The following is a 19,412-nucleotide window of genomic DNA, read 5'->3' as shown; positions in this document are numbered from 1 at the left end:
ATTTTATTAAAAATAATAATTTTCAATTATTTCCAAAATGTATAAACAAAACAGTAAGTTTTCCTCATTCTCCATCCTCCCACCCCTGAACAGAAGACTTATATATATAAGATTTTGCCATAAGTCCATGTGTGTGGTTGGTGGATGCCTGTCATCAGGATGTTCATTTGAATATTTTATGATGAGATACCAAATGAAATGTCTGCATCAGCTGTATTGTTCAATGCATGTACCCTCTTCATTAGTTTTTCAGTTAGGGTAATTGTTCTTACATTCTCTCTCCATTGTGTGATATGCGGATGTTTCTTCCAATTCTGTGCTATAAGTAATAGTGTTGCCACCAGAAGGAAAATAATGATCCTTATATAACAAAGCAAGTTGGTCTTCCTTAAAAATTGTTAATAACCCAAACTTTGATTACACATCACTTTCTGATTTCTAATATTGTCAGTGTCTGCAAATATTAAAGAACTTTCACTTCCACAGATGGTATAGGACTCCATCCCAACATCACATCAGCTATAAGCCCCTAATGTTGGTGTGGATATGACGCTAAGGGGACAAATATACATTTATGGTGGACTTGTTCCTGTATACAGGTTGTTTGGTCCCTGGTTCACATACAGCTAACAGCAATAATAAAGAACACAACTGAATTCACTCCAGATTTTTTATTTTAACAGTGTTCCAAGATACAAAAAATAAAAATAAAAAAATAATGTAGTATCTAAAGAACTCATCACTTTCTTACCAACTGTAGCAAGCTATTCCATTATCCAGCACTGGAAATATTTTGAAAAATATACAATTGTATAGTTTGTGTGCATCACAAACACAATTGCAACACAAAATGAAACACTGCAGTTTCAGTAGAAATAATATTTAGTTTTAAATTAACTCAAGGCGAGGCTAAATCTTTGGATTTCAGTCCAAAAAAAAAAGTAGTATCTAAAGAACTCATCACTTTCTTACCAACTGTAGCAACACTGGAAATATTTTGATAACTATACAATTGTATGGTTTGTGTGCAACACAAACACAATTGCTACACAAAATGTGTGAAACACTGCAGTTTCAGTAAAAATAACATTTAGTTTTAAATTAACTCAAGGCGATGCATAATCTTTGGAGTTGGTTGAGTGTGGTGGGATTTTATACAGTATGTTATTAATACTAAATGAAGTAAGTTGATTCCAAAAGTAAATAAGAATGTTTGCCTATCCTGAGAATATAAGATGATGTTGTCCTGTTTGTGGATAGAATATATCTTATTCAAGTTCTGTTGGCTGAACCTGTATTTTCAGGCAGGGGCAGATCCTATGTGAGAAAGCAGAGGGATGCTAAGAGATTGCAGTGACCAGCCTGCTGGCCCAATGCAATACACTGCAAAAGTATTTCTGGCCCACCCTATGTCCACATAGCATTGAAGCTCAGCCACTTGCTTCCAGGTCATTCCCGAAGAGTCCCTGATTCTTCATCGTCCGCCATCGGTCCTTGATCGCCACAGGCGTCCGGTTCTTAAAGGGGAATGCCTGGCAGATGGCTTTCCACCTCCCTTCCCCAAACTTCTTCACACCTTCCTTAATCCACTGAGACTCCTCTGAGGTCCAGATCTAGAAAGAAGAGGGCACAGGCTCTTGTGAGCAACCATCAAGTGCTGCAAGACTTGCCCCCTGCCCCCATGACAGAACGACAGATACCCCACCCTCTGGAGATGGCTCCATGGCTGTTGCTAACAGAGGATAACCGCTGACATGGGCTGTAGCCCAGTGACTCACAGCAGGCAAATATTTGGCTCATATTTCGAAAGATTAAACCCAACTTGATGGCATGCTCTCCACACTTAGTTCTCCTTCTGCAAAATGTGGGTAATAAAATTCAGCCACCTTACAGTGTGGTTCAAGAGGCTATCAAAGATAGCAGATATGACGTGCTGAGATTGCCCAGGCTTCTTGGAAACATCTGGGTATCCAAGACTCTTGATCAGTGATGGCCAAACTTGGCCCTCCGGCTGTTTTGGGACTACAACTCCCATTATCCCTAGCTAACAGGACCAGTGGTCAGGGATGATGGGAATTGTACTCCCAAAACAGCTGGAGGGCCAGGTTTGGCCATCACTGCCCTTGATTAATTAACTAGGAGATGCCCCGTAGTCCAGTGGTTGAACACGCAGAAGATCCCAGCTTCAAACCTGTGACATATCCAGGCAGAGCTGCGAAAGAGACCCCTTGCCTGAAAGCCTGTAGCACAGACAATACTGAGCTAGAGGGATCAGGATTCAGCATATGGCAGCTTCCTATGTTCCCATTAATGGGGATTTCATCAGTTACTTCATTTGGGAGAGGGGGTCCTCCTCAACTGGCCTCCATTCAGAGGGGTCTTATCAAGGCAGACCTATCTGTCCTCACTGGTGTGCTCAGCTCCAGACTGGGTGTAGGCTTGGTTACCTTCTTTTTAGAACCCAAGAGGGAAGTGCTGCTGCTGCTGCTGCTGCTGCTGCTGCTGCTGCTGCTGCTGCTTTTTTCCTTCGATTCTGAAACACAAATTCATTTACAAACTTTACAGGATGCATGGAACCACTCAGTATGCTGGTTATTGCTACTGGCTCAGTAATTGGGAGGTTTTACCACTACTGTCCCCTTATCAGGAATCCAGGGTAGTGGTCAATTTCTACCCAGCCTTGGCACCACGATGCCTAGGCAGCCAACTACTGATGAAACTATGTTGGGGTTGCAATACGTCTGGGACATGCCAGACATGTCCTCCTTTATTACCGTATATACTCGAGTATAAGCTGACCCGAATATAAGCCGAGGCACCTAATTATAGCACAAAAAACTGGGAAAACTTGTTGACTCGAGTATAAGCCGGTTCACCACACAAGAAACCTGGTGGTGGCGGCAGCGGTGGAAGAACAAGAAGCAGGCCAAAAGGGCTCCTTTCGGGCCGCTTGTCCCTCTGCCGTTGCCTCTGCCGCTCGCAAGAGCAGGCATAGGAGCCGTGATTAGGAGAGGCACAGCGCAACGCAGCACCTCTCCCAACCCCAGCTCCTGTGCCTGCCCTTGCAAGAGGCGGGTGGGACCAGCAGCTAGAAAGGGCTCTTTTCGGGCCGCTCATCCCTCCGCCGCCACCGCACTCGATTATAAGCCAAGGGGGGCTTTTTCAGCATAAAAAATGTGCTGAAAAGGTTGTATTATACTCAAGTATATACGGTAAACTAAAGCTTGGCCGGCTCTATACACCGCTGCTGCTGCCAGCCCAAGCTGGGAAAAGAGGCACGTGGGTGCACTTCTTTCCCTGGCTCAGGCTGTCCTCTTTGTTGCTCTTCAAGATATGGCAACTCTAAACTATGTGGCAAACAGCCATCCATGTTCACTCACAGGTGCCACCTCATTCTAGCATGGTTCACCAAATTGATCACTTTGCTTTGTAAGACGTTTACCAGGTTTTGAGAGCTTTGCCTTTAGCCAGCCTGTGCATAGCCTAAGCAAGCCTCCTGAAGGATCGCACTTAACAGTTGTCTTTGCCTGCCATGCTGGCGATGTTTTCCCCCATGTCATTGTGATGTCACTGGGTAATGCAATGTGGGAAGACATCAAAACTGCACAGGTGCTTTCATTAGAAGAGTGCATGGAGCCATGGTTGAGCATCCTGCAGAACAAGAAGCCAGTCTGAGGCAAAAGGCAATGATTTTGTCGGTGCTGCTGCTGCTGTGCACTTGGAGCAGGCAGTCCAAATATTTTACTTTTTTGAGCCAAGAGATGTACCCCAAAACCCCTCTGCTTACTGTGTACAGGATACTAGCTGCTTCACCAGGTTCCAAATCTATGGAGCAGACAATGGGAACTCAAAGCTTCTGGCCTGACATTCAGAGGAGAGCCTCAGCTGCTTGGCAGCAGGGCTCTTTGGAGAGTAGCTTTGCTATATTTCTGCAATGGCAGCCTTGGGGCAAAGAAACCTTGATCATGCCAAGCACCCAAAACCAGGCAAGCGGATTTAAACCGTTGCTGCTTACCCAGGTGTCGGGCGTCTCTGGGGGTCTCGGGCCGGTCCCGGTCCCTATGAACCTCTTCATCACCTGGGAGATCCTCTTCTTCATTCTGATCTGGACAAATTAGTCTCCTCTTAGCTAATCTGAATGGAACAGAGAAACACAAGTGAGGAAAGACTTAGCCCACAAGGAGATGGGACAGGACTGAGCTGCATCAGTTAATGTCACACATAACCAAAATTATGGAGATGCTGAGTTTAAGTATCAGACAAGGAGGGAGGTTAATTTGTCACAGCAAACACACTACTGCGGAGACCTATGACTGTTTAAATATGAGCAAATAGCTGGTGGCAGAAACCTAAACCCTGATCCTTGAAACTGACGGAAGGAGGGAGGGGGGAGAGAAATAACATTTTCTACCTTTTGTCTGGCAACTGAAGCTAACATTCCAGGCATCTGACAAAGCAGAGTCTGGCACAGGTGCTTCTGCCACAATAAATTTGGTTAGCAGTCTTTAATGGGGCCAGAGACCGTATTGTCAATTCTGCTATCTTTGCAATCTGAGTAATAAAGATGAAGACAAGGTATGTGAACCTGATTCTCTCGCCACCTGATTCTACGAGCTGGGGGAGAAGATGCACAGCAATGCAACCCTACCACTGCAACCACCTTTGCCTTCCTTGGAGCTTCTGGGCTGAGGCCTAAGGCCTTTGAATGGATTCCTTGCAAAGGGGAAAGTGGCACCAAATGCTTCATGCTGTGCCAGCTCCCCAGCAGACCTCACAGCAGTCATGGACTCTTACCTGGGAGATTGGGAGGTCTCATCAGGCTGGGTGGGTATTTGGGGCTGCGCAGGCCTCTTGGATGAAACTTGGCAGGAAGTTGGGGGGTTCCCGCTCTCTGACCCCATAACCAGTGTGCTTATGGACACTGAGCGTTCACTAGGGTGTGGCCTGGAGGCAGCATGGTTCTCCTCCTCCCTTTGGCACTTGGCTGCGTGGAAATCAGAATCCAAACATGGATGTGAGCCCATCCTCTTAAGCGAGCATCTGCAAAAGAAAGAAACCTCAGCAGGTTGCTCCCCAAGTTTTGCCAGTTTATGTTGTTGACCTCACCCCCAAGACCTTGCTCCCCTGGCAGCAGGTGCAATTTGAGTTGGAGTGCTGAGAGCCAGAAGTTGTATGGCAAAACAGCTGCCCAGCATGGCAAAGGAGTCAAAACTGGAAGAGGCCATAGGCTGCTAACCTGTCAGTGTCACTGGAAGCTGCTGAGACAGTGGCATCAGCAACTAGAGCAGGCTCTGCAGCTCCACTGGTTTCTTCTTCTGGCTTTGAAGCTGCCTGGCACTCATCAACCCCTTTAGCAACTTCCAAAACAGCTCCCTTTGCCTCCATCCAAAGCCTTGCAACTGTCTCACGGCCTCCCTCCCGAGACTTGGGCTCTTCTTCCGCTGTATTGCTCAGCCCTCCCTCAGGCCTGGGCTCTTCCAAAGTCTCATCAGATCTTCCCACAGATTCAGGATTATCTGCTGCTGCCAACTCTGAGGTTTCTTTCACCATTTCCTCCTTGCTGGCCATTTCCAAAGGATTGAGCCCGGTCTCTATCTGATCGTCCAAATCCTTTTTTGCCATCTTAAACAGAGAGTGTGAACACAGTTACTAGACAACACTGCTCTACTTTCTTTTTCTTTTTCTACTTCTATACAGCAGCCATGCCCAAGCTGGTGCCCTGAAGATGCTTTGCCTACAACTCCCCTAAGCCCCAGTCAGCACAGCCTCATGATGCTGGAGCTGTTGGGTATTGCTAGTCCAAAACATTGTCAGGTTACAAGCTTGATATATGTCAAATGTGACATTGCAGCCATGTTCTGTTCTGCAGTGGGGCACTTTGCTCTTCACAAAAATATTTCCCAAACACATCATAGTTAGTCCAGGGAGAAGGCTTCTGTCTTAAGCCTCTGGTGTTGAATGTGCTTTTTTGATCACAGTGGTTAGACGGAAAGAGCTCTGCTGTGGCAAGGTGGGTGATATTCAAGCGCTCCAGCAACACACAGGAACATAGGAAGAAAAAAAGCTGGCTCACATAGTTTTCCATCACCACACATTGAGTGACAGTGGCTCTCCAGGGTTTCAAGCAGGGGGCATTCCCAGTCCTAGCTAGAGATGTCAGGGGTTGAACTTGGGACCCTCTGCATGCAAAGCAGATGCTCGGCTACGGAGCTATAGTCCTCCCACTACTACAACAATCAAACAACACCCCATAGCCTTGCTTACGTGTAGGAGAAAGGGCTCAGGGACACTCCAGCAGCTTTCTAAAGACAGAAGTATTCTCTGCTGGAAAACTTCATAGGAAAAGTTGAAGATGGCTGGATGCGTTAACTTTTTCCTTCGGATGATTCTCTGCAACATTGACCTCATTTTCTAAGAAAAGGAAAATGTTTTTCAGAACTTGCAAGCAAATTGCAGCGCAGGGCAGAGATAAAAACAATTTTTTGCAGTCATTAGACGTTTAAACAAAAGAAGCCAAACCACAAGAGCAGTCTAGGTAATGTCACGAATGCATGAAAGTAATGATGACTAGAGCACAATCGGTAGCAACATGTACTGCTTGCGGATATAATTTTTCTCATTGCGTAAGGAGGAAAATAAACTCCTAAGTATTTAAGACACTCACTGAATTGGAGAATGTGGGAAGGACAAACCATGACTCTGCTTTGTAGTGAAATGACCCTATAAGAGGCACATTTCAACAACAACAACAATTGCAACATGAACTCATACCTGCTGAAAGCTCACCTGGGAACTTGGGTCCTTTGTCATGTGTTTATTCAAGATCATTCTGGCTTGTCCATATTTTTTGTTTTTTATACACATTATAACAGCCTGAAGAAGAAAGACAAAATAATGGTTTGCAAGGAAGACTTTGGGGGAATGTTCCTAATCTAAGAAGATACTGTTTGGGAGCAACCCCCTAACAGTTTTCTAGATCTGCTTTACATTTTCAGCTCGGTGGGTTTTCATTGTGTAATATTAGATCACTTATTAAAGAAAATTATTTTTAAATTCAAGTAAGGCAAGCTACTTAAATATCTGAAGGCTAACAACATTGGAATAATGGATGCCTTAGGAGAGTCAGTCAAGAAGCCAATTTTTCCTGGATTACCCTGGATTTCCCGAAGAAGGAAAACATGCTGAGTTCCAATAAACTCAGGCACCTTTGAGCATACATTTCTCTCTCATTTCATCCCACCATCTAGGAATCTTGCCTCCTTGCTTCTACTAACTTTTGTGAACTTATTGAAAAGCTTAATTTAAGCATGGAGAAAAATAGGCAAGAGTTAATCCTGGCATTGAATTAGAACCTTCATTAAACCCTTTCTGATATATACTGCATTTCGAAACTTAAAGACAGCTGTCCTCATACTTTCTAACTAGGCTGAGAAACAGTAAGCAGTGCCTACAGAAGAGGAATTGCTAACACTTACCGCTTCCTTTATTTTTTTTCTTATTTCTTCTACTGCATCACTGTTTAACTTCAGTTCATCCTTCATCTTATCCAAAATAACAAGGGCATCTTCAAGAGGCATTAACTTGGTCTTGGGATCAATGGTCCAATCTTCATCAATCTTAGACAGAAACTGCACAATCTGCAGCTGAATGCCAATACATTTCTCTTGCGCTAGGGGCCGTGCAAGCACAGCTGGAGAAGAACAAGACAGTCCAAACAGTCACTGAGCAAAATCAGATAGTTCAGCCAATCAGGTGTCATGAGGCTTGGGCCAGGGCACCAAAGCCCTGTCCCATACCTTATCCCCTGACCATATACAGACAGCCAACTTCATCCCAACATGCCCTTTGGCCCAGGAGTCACGGCGCATTTGCTTGCTTTTTCTGTGTAAACTACAATATCCTTAGTATCCATATATACACAAACACATCACTTTTCAGTGTCTTCATCTTTGTGGTCAGATATTTTGTTGGGGCTCCTGTTTTGTAGGGCAGAAATGCAGTATGTACAGATTTTATTTACAGACATACAGAAATAATTGCTGTAAGAAAATGAGTGGGAAAGTAGTTGAGCTTCTTAAAACTATACTCCAAAGGTGCTAGGCCATTCCTATCGGTTGGCTTCTGGAAACCATCTCACTCAACTACGGGCCATACCCAAAACTCATTAAACTCATTCTCTTAATATACGCATCAACATTCTCCAATTTGTAATAGATTTCAAGAGGGCGCTGAAGTTTTCAGGTACAGTGGTACCTCGGTTTAAGAACAGTCCTGTTTAAGAACGATTTGGTTTACGAATTCCAAAAAAATGGAAATAGTGTCCCAGTTTGAGAACTTTACCTCAGTCTAAGAACGGAATACGAACGGTGGAAGGGCACCGGAGGCGGGAGGTCTCATTAGGGAAGGTGCGCCTCGGTTTAAGAACCATTTTGGTTTAAGAACAGACTTGCAGAACGGATTAAGTTCATAAATCAAGGTACCACTGTACTTAGGAGGCTAAGTGTGGGTGGGGGGATCCTAACCCTTCTCGTGACCATCTGTGATGGGCTTTAGGAGGCATTCATTTAAGGGGGCATGTATCCTAACCATCTTGCTGAGAATCACAACTGGCTGTTTTCAGACCTTCCTTTTGGGTTCTGTGCTGTTGGTTCGTTGTACGTTGTGCCTTTTCTTTTAAAATCGGTTCCCTTAATTTCTAAAGGCAAATGACAAACATACCAGGGATATAGATTGTATTATATTTTAAGTTGCTTTAGGTTCACTTTTTCTTAAATGAAAACACCTAATGACTATTAAATGTGATATATAAATGTAAATATGTAATAGTGACATAAGTGGAACTGGGGCTATTAGGCAATATATTTTAATGTCTGATGTTTTAGTATGTTCTGATATACTGTGTGCTGTGAGCCGTCCAGAGCGGCTGAGGAAACCCAGCCACACGGGCAGGGTATAAATGATAAAATTATTATTATTATTATTATTATTAGTTATTTACATTCACGTCCCTCTGCAGGAAGTACAGTGGTACCTCGGGTTACATAGGCTTCAGGTTACAAACTCGGCTAACCCAGAAAGAGTGCTTCAGGTTAAGAAGGTTGCTTCAGGATGAGAACAGAAATGGTGCTCCGGCAGCGCGGCAGCAGCAGGAGGCCCCATTAGCTCAAGTGGTGCTTCAGGTTAAGAACAGTTTCAGGTCAAGTACGGACCTCCGGAACGAATTAAGTCCCCGAGGTACCACTGCACCTTGAGAATCCTTGAACCCAGCGCCAATGTTCCCCCAATGCCCCTTTCGTAAAACTAACTGGCCTGCCCACCATAGACGACATCCCGCAGCTGGCGAAAGTCCCGGCTGCGGCCGGCCCGGAAAGCCTGAAGGGCCTGGTGGACGTAGAAGGGGCCGGTCCAGCGGTTCACCGCCTCCTCGAGGGCCTTTTCGCGAGCCTCCGCGGCTCCTTCGGACGCTCGGCAGCCACCCTCCTCCATCTTCCCTCCTACCGTGCGCCAAGACGCCGGGAAGGGGGCGTAGCGCAAGTTGCGCCCTTTAAGGATTCCTGCCCCTGACGTGGCAGGAATCCTTAAAGGGATTTGGTTGGTGTGGTTTGTTATACTGCCCTTTCTCTTCCTGAGAGTCTGGAGTGGAGTTTCAAGACAGCCCTGGGAAGCAGGCTAGGGCAAGGCTTGCCTGAGGCTGCCCAATAAAGGTTGCCCTCCCCTCCCCATTGATTTTCCAAATACTCTTTCCTCCACCGAGGAGCAAATCCTGCAGTTCAAAGGGTTGGACTTGATGATCCTTGAGGAACCCTTGCAAATCTACAAGTCTATTAAATCAAGGGGGCGGCCGGGCAGGTTCCCACAGACATCAGGCAGAGAAATCAGACTTGGGGAGGATAGAGGACGGAGCATAGCTGTCCACTTTCAGATTTGAAAAGAAGGGATCAGCACCCTCGAAAAGAAGGGATCAGCAGCATAGTGTCAACTTTCGGATTTGAAAAGAAGGGATCCGCAGCCTCCCCTGTCCCGGGGACAGTCTACGGGACATCGAACAATCCGAGATAGCAGCGGGAAGCAGCGGGAAACGGCGCTGAAGTAAGGGAATTTCCCGCAAAAAAGGGAAGGTTGACAGCTATGGGACGGAGCTCGAGGGCACTGGCTAAGGAAGGGGATGCGCCCCCGGTGTCATCCCTGAGGTGGGGGAGACATCGCCGCCGCGCCCCCCTAGGATGCTCGCCGCGGGTGGCACCGCCCCCATGGGACTGTAGCGGCAGGCGGTGCCGCCCCCGTGCTCGCCCCTCCGCCCCTGTGGGACGATCGCCCCACCCCCGGGTGCACAGCATGTGCGCTGCTGTGGGTACCAGAGCAGCTAGCTCCGCCTCTGCACTCCTATATCCCCAGTGGAACCACACCTCCATGCCCCTGATATTTAGTTGCAGGTAGATATTTAGTTGATATTTAGTTGCCGTGTTGGTCGGCCGTAGTCGAAAGAAAAGAAAAAAATTCCTTCCAGTAGCGCCTTAGAGACCAACTAATTTTGTTATTGGTATGAGATTTAGCGTGCATGCACACTTCTTCAGGTACACTTAATACAGTGTTACCTCGGGTTACAGACGCTTCAGGTTACAGACGCTTCAGGTTACAGGCTCCGCTAACCCAGAAATAGTACCTTGGGTTAAGAACGTTGCTTCAGGATGAGAACAGAAAACGTGCGGTGGTGGCGCGGCGGCAGCGGGAGGCCCCATTAGCTAAAGTGGTGCTTCAGGTTAAGAACAGTTTCAGGTTAAGAACGGACCTCTGGATCGAATTAAGTTCTTAACCCGAGGTACCACTGTATTTAGATAACATTATTTATAATATTTAGAGAACATTAGGTTAGGAACAACTTTTACAAGGGGTAGAAACTTTACAGAGAGGTGTTCCTAGCTGACCAAGACGGAATACGTACTGTTAATCCTTGGGATGGGGAGGAAACAGGCAATCCATTTTTATCTACCCCTTTACTGCTCATTCTTGGTCAGGCATTTTTCCTTCCATACCTTTTGATCCATATGTTTTTTTCCAGACTCCAGACTGTTTCTGATTTGATTGCAGTTTATTACTACTTTAATTAATTAATTAATTTTCTAAATACAGCCTTTCATCCAAAGATCACATGATGGTTCAAGACATAAAAGTTTTTCGGGTCCCTTGGGGTTTGGACATTTGACAGAGGACTCCTGTTCCTGGACTCTTGGCACCTCCAAATCTTCCTGTTGGATATTTGTTGGCAAAGGGTTGCTCTAGCAGATTGTATTCATACATTGGCCATTGAAAGAAAGGAAAAACAGAAGGACTATATGAGGACACCCCCAACCCCTAACCCTGCTCACCATTTCTAGTTTCCTTGCACAGAGCATGAACCAGTTACATATTATGTATGATCTCTCAACATTAGGTAAGAATAGGATGGCATTCTCCTTACTCAGGTCCTTGCTGTTTGCTCCAACTGAGTGCTAGGGAGCTCTTACGGGGGGAGTAGTGGGAAATGAGAGAGAGAGAGAGAGAGAGAGAGAGAGAGAGAATGAGCCCTATTCCAGGACTACTGTCATGGGTTTATTTTGGCGTTTCTGCTAAAAAATGCTCAACAACTTTCATGGTGTCCTGATTTTTACCTTTCGGAATATAGCAACCCTGTCCAAGAGCTACAAACAAAGGAGGCCCAACATATTGGTATCAAAATAGATTCAACAGAGTACAGATCTAGATCTGTGTTAATTATTTGTTGGGAAATCTGGAGACTTACACATAGTGGGGCTTATGTTAATTCAGACTAGAGGGATATCTGTGGATTGGCCAGCATCTACTGATGTATTGGTAGAGTTCGTACTTCTGAAATAAATGAATCAAGAGGGATTGATGGTTCTACAATAAAGGAAGTCATTTCACTGCCTGGACATCTGGAATGAAGACTCGAAGAGACAGGGCTTTAGTAAAATAAGAAAAAAGAAAAAAAGAAAAGGTAAAGGACCCATGACAGTTAAGTCCAGTCGCAGACAACTCTGGGGATGCGGTGCTCATCTTGCTTTACAGGGCAAGGGGCCGGTTCTATTTATTCAATTGTAATTTGACTATCTGCAACAAACTGTTGCAAACTAGTATTTTATTAAAAAAAAATAATTTTCAATTATTTCCAAAATGTATAAACAAAACAGTAAGTTTTCCTCATTCTCCATCCTCCCACCCCTGAACAGAAGACTTATATATATAAGATTTTGCCATAAGTCCATGTGTGTGGTTGGTGGATGCCTGTCATCAGGATGTTCATTTGAATATTTTATGATGAGATACCAAATGAAATGTCTGCATCAGCTGTATTGTTCAATGCATGTACCCTCTTCAGTAGTTTTTCAGTTAGGGTAATTGTTCTTACATTCTCTCTCCATTGTGTGATATGCAGATGTTTCTTCCAATTCTGTGCTATAAGTAATAGTGTTGCCACCAGAAGGAAAATAATGATCCTTATATAACAAAGCAAGTTGTTCTTCCTTAAAAATTGTTAATAGCTCAAACTTTGATTACACAGCACTTTCTGATTTCTAATATTGCTTCAGTGAATAGGTAAAGGGACCGCTGACCATTAGGTCCAGTCGTGGCTGACTCTGGGGTTGCGGCGCTCATCTCGCTTTATTGGCCGAGGGAGCCGGCGTACAGCTTCCGGGTCATGTGTCCAGCATGACTAAGCCGCTTCTGGCCAACCAGAGCAGCGCACAGAAATGCCGTTTACCTTCCCGCTGGAGTGGTACCTATTTATCGACTTGCACTTTGACGTGCTTTCAAACTGCTAGGTTGGCAGGAGGCTTCAGTGAATATTCCTCCCCATAATGTCCACCTTATAGGGAATCTTGTACCAGTTGCTCTGCATCTTTCCAGTATGCTGGCAAATATGTTTTGTCTATGTAAATGTCTTATGGGTGTTTAGATGCCATCTGCCATCTGTGAATTAACTTGACTGAGTTTTCTATAAGCCTTTTTCTTTCCATTTCACAGTTAGATTTCTTTCTTTTAAACAATGTTTTCATTTATTTTTAATGGTACAGAAGATACATTTTGAGAAAACAATTTCCAACAGTAAACAACAAATAACTTGTCCTGATAAAATTACAGACTTTCGTCATGCTATGTAATAAAGTTGCATTTGTTTGCTCCAAAAAAATCATGCCACATTTTCCCATGAGTGTTGGGTGGATTCCTGCCACAGTCAGAACAATTTATGTGTTCAATAAACATTTGCCATATGTTATGAAAGGAATAGGGATTGTGTTTGCCACTTGGCCCTGTCATGTTGTTTCTCCACACAATTGTTGGACCTAGAAGGGTATGACAATAGATTCGGGTGGCACGCGTATTTATGGTGTGAAAAGAACAGAGGACCGTTGAATGATGTTTGGAATAGGTATAAAAACCTATTAGAGTTTAAAACTCCATACTGGTTGTCACCACTGGAGATATTGAGTGTAAAAAAGGTCAATATGCCAGGGAATTGGATTACATATGAGAATTTGATAACAAAAGAAGGCAATAAATGGAAATTAAAACCATATGAAGAAGTGAAGGAAAATGTAAATGATTGGTTGCATTACTATCAGATAAATGCAAAAAGGCATTGTTGGAAAGAGGTTTTCAAGAAAAGCAATCGAGGTTTCAACAGGAAATTTTGAATAATGATGTTAAAGTTCTGTCAAAAATGTATAAATTATTACTTGAGTGGCACATTAAAGATGAGGAAGTGAAGTCGGTTATCATTCAGTGGGCCAAAGATTTTGGATATAATATTCAATTTCATCAATGGATAAAATTGTAGAAAGAGGGAATGAAATTCACTGCATGCACTATAATAAAAGAAAATGTAATGAAAATGATGTACAGATGGTATGTAACACCAGTGAAACTTGGTAAGATGTATAAACTGTGTAACAAATGTTGGAAATGTAAAGAAAAAGAGGGAAATTTTTACCATATGTGGTGGGAATGTAAGAAAGTAAAATGCTTCTGGGAAATGATCTATAATGAGATGAAGAAAATGTTGAAATATACCTTTATTAAGAAACCAGAAGCATTTCTATTAGGAATAGTAGGGAATGAAATTAGTAGGAATGATGTGAAATTGTTTAGGTATGCAGTGACAGCAGCAAGAATCTTGATGGCCCAGAAATGGAAGCAGGAAGAAATGCCGGCCAAGGAAGAATGGAGGAGGAAGTTGACGGAATATGCGGAGATGGACAAATTGACTGGGAAAATAAGGAACCAACGCGATCAGAGATTTTCCGAGGACTGGAATAAATTTACAGAATATATCAAAAATGTATGTGAGGAGCAACTAACGCTTGTTGGCTTTCAAGAAGCTTTGTGAAAAAGACTGATTGAAATGTTGTTTGAAAAATAGGTTAAAATTAAAAGAGGTTAAGTGCAACATAAAATTAAGAAATGTGAGATGTAGTGATAATATGGAGAATTGTCAGATAGGTTGAGGGAAGTACAAAAGATGTTTATGTATATGTTGAATGTTAAATTTGGATAAGATGTATATTGGAAATTGAATAAAAATTAATTATAAAAAAAGACATGTTGTTTCTCTGCCAATGTGACTGAAGGAGTGTTTCCACCCCCATCATTCATCCTGGACGCTGAGGTCCACTTCCTAGAGTCTTCTGGCAGTTTCCTCACTGTGAGAAGTGAAGTTACAGGGAACCTGGCAAAGGACCTTCTCAGCGGTAGCACCCTCCCTGTGGAATGCCCTCCCTTCAGATGTAAAGGAGTTAAGAACTACACAGTTTTTAGAAGTCCTCTGAAGGCAGTCCTGTATTGGGAAGTTTTTTTATTTGATGATTTATTATGCTTTTATATCCTGCTGGAAGCCTCCGAGAGTGGCTGGGGAAACCCAGCCAAATGGGCAGGGTCCTATTATTATTATTATTATTATTATTATTATTATTATTATTATTATTAACCATACTCTGGTATACCAAGAATCATTGTTCATCCCAACACCAGTTTTCCAACATATGGCTATCTCCATATAGCCAGCTGTTAACAGAATGGCTAATTACGGTGGTACCTCGGGTTACAGACGCTTCAGGTTACAGACTCCGCTAGCCCAGAAATAGTACCTTGGTTTAAGAACTTTGCTTCAGGATGAGAACAGAAATTGCATGGCGGTGGTATGGCGGCAGCGGGAGGCCCCATTAGCTAAAGTGGTACCTCAAGTTAAGAACAGTTTCAGGTTAAGAACAGACCTCCAGAATGAATTAAGTTCTTAACCTGAGGTACCACTGTATTAGGGTAGTCTTGAGTGGGTGGGATCATAAGCCCAAGTAGTGCTAGTGCAGGAGACATTTCAATTGATTTGTTATATATTTCCACCCTCATTTGGGCCAGGACATGCCATATTTACACCAGCTTTACAATTTCCCTCGCAAGATTCAACGTCTTACCATCTGCAGTTTTGCAAGGTAGATTTTAGAAAATCCCCTACTCTGAAAGATGCAGTACTGCCCTTTCGGCACAAAACAGGTCAAATCCATCACACACGTTTTGTTTTATTTCCCATTCTATGCAAAAATATATGATAAGTATTTGGCCCCCTTATTGAAGGAGGGGATTTATTGCACTGATTCTTCCAGGGTGTCTTATCTGCTGAACAATTGTAGATTGTGGATAATGTGGAAATATTTTTGAGTGATGCTATGAACCTCACAATGTCTGGACAGGTTTGTCCTAAACTATCTTCTACTATGTTTTGTTAATTGTGTTCTGATCCATGTACATGATGCACTTTTTCTAGGCCAATAAAGGAGATTGGTTGATTTAATTGTTTTGTTATATAACAAGCTATTTCTTTGAAGACACAACTCCGAAAAGGTTTGGTGATGTCACAAAACCACCACATTTGGAAATATGTAGCTTTCACTGTGCAACCCCTCTGAAAATTAGGATCAGCTTCCTTAAATATTCTGGATAGCATGACCAGTGTATAGTGCCACCTAAGCAGAAGTTTTAATGAGGATTCTCTGATTTATGCAGAAACTGATTTCAATGGTCTCCTGGACCACAAAGTCATCCCACAAAGATATGCTTTTTATACGGGATCTGAAATTTCATTGTAATAAGTTTGGAGGTGTGAGATTTAAACTCAGCATTTTGAACACTTCCATAAATAATTTCGGAGACTAGTACAGTAGTGTGTCCTCCCCCTTGTGTTTTGTTTTGTTAGTTGAGGTGCATGCAATATTTATTCATAATAAATACAATTATAAGGTGGGGGAGGAGGGGTGGAGAGATAGATTGGGAGGGGAAAAGAAGGAGGTAGTAAACTTTAATTCATTTACATAGTGTATGTATGAGGTTTTCTGTGTCAGCGTCTATACAGCATCAAAGTCCCATACTGAATATAAATTATCTATAAAAAGAACTTTATGATCTGAAAACAGAAAGAGGAAAGAGGCTTTTTGGTTCTTTATAATTTTTTTAACTGGGCAAGCAATTACAGTGGTACCTCGGGTTACATACACTTCAGGTTACAGACTCCACTAACTCAGAAATAGTACCTCGGGTTAAGAACTTTGCTTCAGGATGAGAACAGAAATTGTGCTCCGGCGGCACGGCAGCAGCAGGAGGCCCCATTAGCTAAAGTGGTGCTTCAGGTTAACCAGAGGTACCACTGTACTAGACTTCTGGCTTTGGGAAGGCAGTGCCGGGGCTCTCTGCTGCCCTCCAACAGCCAGTCAAAATGGACAGGCATGAATCACACCCAGTGTGAGACCAATATTTGGCGCCCTCAAGTGGATCTTTTCAGTTGTGTGATACCTCTGATTTTTGGATGACTAAAATAGCATAGCCCTATCTGAAAAGGAGAACAAGAATGATGAACTGAAAACTGTTAACTGTTAAGTACTTCCAGAGGAACATACCCTAAACAAAAGCAGGTGCTACATGGAATGCTACTACTTAGAGGTCTAAAACTTATAGAAATTTACTTATTTTTAACATATTGTTACAACTCTTAATTTACAGTACAGATAATTTTTTAATTAGCACATTTTCTCTAAAATAAAAGCTGTAGAAGTCATTAGTAACATAGGTATCAAAGTACTGTGAGAGAATTTTTTATAACAGACAGGAGGAAGACAGACACACCAGCACATACAGAAGGGGAGAAGGGAGGAAAGAGGCTTAAACAAAAGGACCAAAGTAAATAGAGAGCAGAGGAAATCCACTCTCCATTTATTTATTCCCACGCACACACTAGTTCAAAATTGCAATCACATATCCTTTACATGGTGTTAGGGGTTCCAACAGCATCCCGGAACGCTTATGCCACCCCTCCAAAAGCAGACAAAATTGATCTTTTCATTTTGGTGCAACCTTGGGAATAAAACACTAGGGCTCTGGCAGGGTCCTAGAGCCGTTCACTCCTCCCCAAAGATGGGCAATAACTTTCTAGACTTCCGGCTTTGGAAAGGCGGCGCATGGCTCTGTGCCACCCTCCAACAGCCACACAAAATGGACGCACTTTGTAATCTTTCCTAAAATGGCGGGCTATGTTATTTTTGGTGCCCCCAAGTGGATCTTCTAAATTTTGCAGCACCTCAGATCTTGAATAACTGCTATAGCATAGCGCTATGTAAAAGTACCTCCAGAGGAATATACCCTACACCGAATGCAGGTCCTACGTGTAACAGATCCTGTTTGCAATGCATTGTATCATATATGAGATTCTGCTACTTGAAAGGCAGGAAGATTGAGAGACTAAAATGAGCATCCTACATAAACGGAGGTCAGAAAGGAAAGGGGCTGCAATGAGGGCTGGGCGATGTCTGCTTTTCAACATTGTGATATGTCACCAGCTAAACATTGCGATATATTGATATAACAGCATGTCTGAAATAAGGATGGAAACAGTGCATTCTTTCTGGAAAAATAGGTGGGGGAACTCACCACCAAGTTTGTCTATCGCAGTGCCACCACGCAGCACCCTCACTGGCTAAATGTAAGATGGGATTAATAAACGCAAGTGGACAATGATCTGGATTGGAAATGGCCACATCTTTTTTGATTACAGATGCAGGTGGATTTTTGGATCAGGCATTGGGTGTATATCCATTCCAACCCCACCCTGCCCAACAACAACAAAAAAATTTAATTTAAAAAAGGCAGCAAAACTGAATTTCCTCAAGTTCCAACTCAAAACCCCTGGATAGAGCTATAAAGAGGCAAACAGGGAAGCAGGTGCAGTTCGGCAAGGTCCGTGGTTCAAAAGCATATCAGGGCAAGTAGATAAATATATGGAGGTGAACCCCATAGTCAATAACGACAGGACATACCCATCCAGGGGTCCTTTGCCTTTACCTTTTACCTACTATTTGGGAGTGTAAAACTTACAAATTATTTACCCTTTAAATATTGTTACAACTGTTATTTTATTGTACAGATAATTTTTTTTAATACTACCTTTTCCCTAAGGGAAAAAAAGCTGTGAAAGTAATTACTGGCATATATACCAAAGGTAAGGTGAAAGAATGTTCCATAAAAGACAGGAGGGAGACACAGAAATACAAGCAAACACCCCACTGGCACTGATCTGGCTCTGGGAAGGAAACTGCAGGGCTCTAGCAGTTTGAACACCTTGAACAGCTCCCTCCTCCGCAATGCTGCAAAAACAAGTACTAGACTTCCGCTTTGGGAAGGCAATGACAGCATGTCTGAAATAAGGATAGAACCAAAGCATTTTTTGGGGGAGGGGGAAACCGGGGGAACTTGTCTTTTTGTTTATTTATTGCAGAATCGGTTGCATTGGCACCCCCTGCACCCATGTATAAATGAAGATGTGATTAATAAATTCAACCAAACGATCTGGATTGGAAATGGCCACAACATTATTGACTACAGATACAGGTGGATGTTTGGCTCAGGCGTTGGGTGTATATCCATTACAGCCCCCCTCAGGAAAAATATATATATATATAATTTTTAAAAGGTAGGGGAGCTAAGCTGTTTCCTCAGTTCCTGCTGAAAATGATGTAGAGTTCAACAGTGTTGTGCTAGCAACTGCTGCTACTTAAGAATCTAAGACTTCTACATTTTTACTTACCCTTAAGATTTTCTTACAACTGTTATTTTTGAGTTTAATAGAGTTTATTAGTATTAGTAACACAGATATCAAATGTAAGGTGAGAGAATGTTCCCTAACAGACAGGAGGAAGACACAGAGACATGCACAAACAGAGGGGCAGAGGGGAGGAAAGAGCACAAAGTTTATTTTCTTTTAATAACCCCAGTTTATAACCAGGGGTTACAAATTGCACTCTCCATTCATTTATCCCCTCCCCCCCCCCGCCACTTGCAAAGTTGCAATCTCATAAGGTTTAGTTGTGTCAGGG

At 43.1% G+C, this 19,412-nt stretch overlaps 2 protein-coding genes across 2 annotated transcripts in view; both read right to left on the bottom strand.

Annotated features, from left to right (window-relative positions):
* The window catches only part of LOC310669594 (uncharacterized protein), a 570,356-nt gene that overhangs the window by 533,098 nt on the left and 17,846 nt on the right, over positions 1–19,412 (bottom strand). The gene's annotated exons all lie outside the window — the stretch shown is intronic.
* On the bottom strand, positions 988–9,508 carry LOC310669697 (telomeric repeat-binding factor 2-like). Its single transcript, XM_083424168.1, has 9 exons — positions 9,318–9,508; positions 7,476–7,690; positions 6,787–6,873; positions 6,265–6,411; positions 5,237–5,622; positions 4,795–5,040; positions 4,016–4,134; positions 2,448–2,533; positions 988–1,613 (listed from the first exon to the last, which is right to left on the bottom strand). The coding sequence occupies exons 1-9, from the start codon at positions 9,484–9,486 to the stop codon at positions 1,431–1,433; spliced, it is 1,638 nt and encodes a 545-aa protein (XP_083280294.1). The 5' UTR covers positions 9,487–9,508; the 3' UTR covers positions 988–1,430.

Source organism: Podarcis tiliguerta (genome assembly GCF_965153285.1).
Source record: "Podarcis tiliguerta genome assembly, chromosome: Z".
NCBI classification, from domain to species: Eukaryota; Metazoa; Chordata; class Lepidosauria; order Squamata; family Lacertidae; genus Podarcis; species Podarcis tiliguerta.
Note: the sequence above shows the minus strand (reverse complement) of the source record. Positions and strands in the feature narration are given on the sequence as shown.

Excerpts from the sequence above, each read along its gene's own strand:
- LOC310669697 (XM_083424168.1), bottom strand. The coding sequence starts at position 9,486 with ATGGAGGAGGGTGGCTGCCGAGCGTCCGAAGGAGCCGCGGAGGCTCGC. Across the intron at positions 6,874-7,475 it reads GAAAAAAAATAAAGGAAGCG|GCTGTTATAATGTGTATAAA; the intron begins GTAAGTGTTAGC and ends TTTCTTCTTCAG. Across the intron at positions 2,534-4,015 it reads CAGAGACGCCCGACACCTGG|AATCGAAGGAAAAAAGCAGC; the intron begins GTAAGCAGCAAC and ends TTTGTGTTTCAG.